This window comes from Octopus bimaculoides, chromosome 29, assembly GCF_001194135.2.
Source record: "Octopus bimaculoides isolate UCB-OBI-ISO-001 chromosome 29, ASM119413v2, whole genome shotgun sequence".
NCBI lineage: Eukaryota > Metazoa > Mollusca > Cephalopoda > Octopoda > Octopodidae > Octopus > Octopus bimaculoides.
The window spans coordinates 2,497,071-2,498,786 of NC_069009.1; the positions used below are offsets into that span (position 1 = coordinate 2,497,071).

Here is a 1,716-nt window from a genome sequence, read left to right on the forward strand (position 1 = left end):
ACCACCACCAACATTCCCACCACCACCAACATCCACCGCCACCACCAACATCCCCGCCACTACCATGAACAAGAACAGCAAAGCACAAGCAGCGCCACCTACCTGACAACTCTGGTGCCATTCCTCAATACTTGAATGTCGACCATGGTCCCTTGGTCTGTGTAGGCAGCAACATTGATTTCAGGAAACTCTGCCTGGAAGGGCATGGAAAGATTGGTGACTTGAAGAAAGAAAAGTAACCCCCTTTTTCAAACATGCACGCAGACACACACACACACACACACACACACACAGAAACAAACACATATATAGACACACATACACATACACACACAGATACGAATAGACACAGATGCACATATACACAGACACAAACACAAACACACACATACATATATATGCACAGCCCCCCACACATACACACACCTGTACAGAAACAAACATATAGATACACATTGACTAACATATATCCACAGACACATACGTACACAAGTATATACACAGACATATACACACACATACACCCTGATAAACACACACAGACACACATGTTCTCACACACAGGCAGATGGACACACACACACACAAACACACACATTCTGTATATTTCTCAACCTTGTATCTGATACATGAAGTAACCCAGAGTCCAATCCTAACACACACACCTACCCTGGGTACCACAGACCCTTACTCTGATACACACGCTGGGTAGTCCAGAGTTCCAAACCTTACACAACCAAGCCTGGTGTGCAAGGGAGCTCTACCTTGAACACACATATCTACCCTGGGTACGCCAAAGCGTCAATCCTTGCACACCCATATCTAGTGTGTTATGAAATCCCACCCTGAATACATACATGCACAACAAACCTATCCTGAGTACTCCAGAGGCTCAACCCTTACCCACCCATACTTGGGGTACCAAGACACCCCCACCTTGAACACATATGCAGTGTATGTACCCTGGGTACTCCAAAGCCCCATACCTGAGTGTTATGGAGCATCACTCTTAAAACACACACACACACACACACAAGGCAAACCTGCTTTGGGTACTCCAGACTCTCAAATCTAACACATCCACTCATGGAGTACTAGCGACCCCTACACTGAATAAAAATACAATATATCTACCCTGGGTATTGTAGAGTCTCAATCCTTACACACCTACACCTAGGTACTATGGAGCCCCACCCTGATCATACACACAATATGCCTACCCTGGGTACTCCAGAATCCCATGTCTCAAATATCTGCATTTGGAGTGCTAGGGAGCCCTGCCCTGAACACACTTAACATATCTACCCTTGGTAGAACTTCAATCCTTACACACCAATATTTGGTGTGTTAGAGAGCCCTACTTTGAACACACATATAACACACCTACCCTGGATATTCTAGTCCCAATCCTTACACACACTGAACACACATAACATATCTACTCCAGAGCCCTAAACCTTACACACCCATTCCTGGGTGTAATGGTGTCCCATCCTGATCATACACACGACAAACCTACCTTGAGTACTCCAGGACCCCAAACCTAACACATCCAAATTTGGGGTGCTAGCAATCCTGACCCTGATCACACACACAACATATTATCTACTCTGGGTACTTCAGAGTGACAAGTACACCCACGTACAGAGTGACAAGTACACCCAAGTAGAGTGACAAGTACACCCACATACAGAGTGACAAGTACACCCAAGTACT

At 45.5% G+C, this 1,716-nt stretch overlaps 1 protein-coding gene across 1 annotated transcript in view; it reads right to left on the reverse strand.

Moving 5' to 3' along the window:
- Positions 1-1,716, reverse strand: part of LOC106879677 (synapsin) — a gene marked incomplete at its 5' end in the record, with an annotated part of 34,936 nt that overhangs the window by 22,539 nt on the left and 10,681 nt on the right. Inside the window, one exon of the mRNA XM_014929352.2 lies at positions 103-194. Within this exon, the coding sequence (XP_014784838.2) occupies positions 103-194 (92 nt within the window). The remainder of the gene's footprint in view (positions 1-102; positions 195-1,716) is intronic.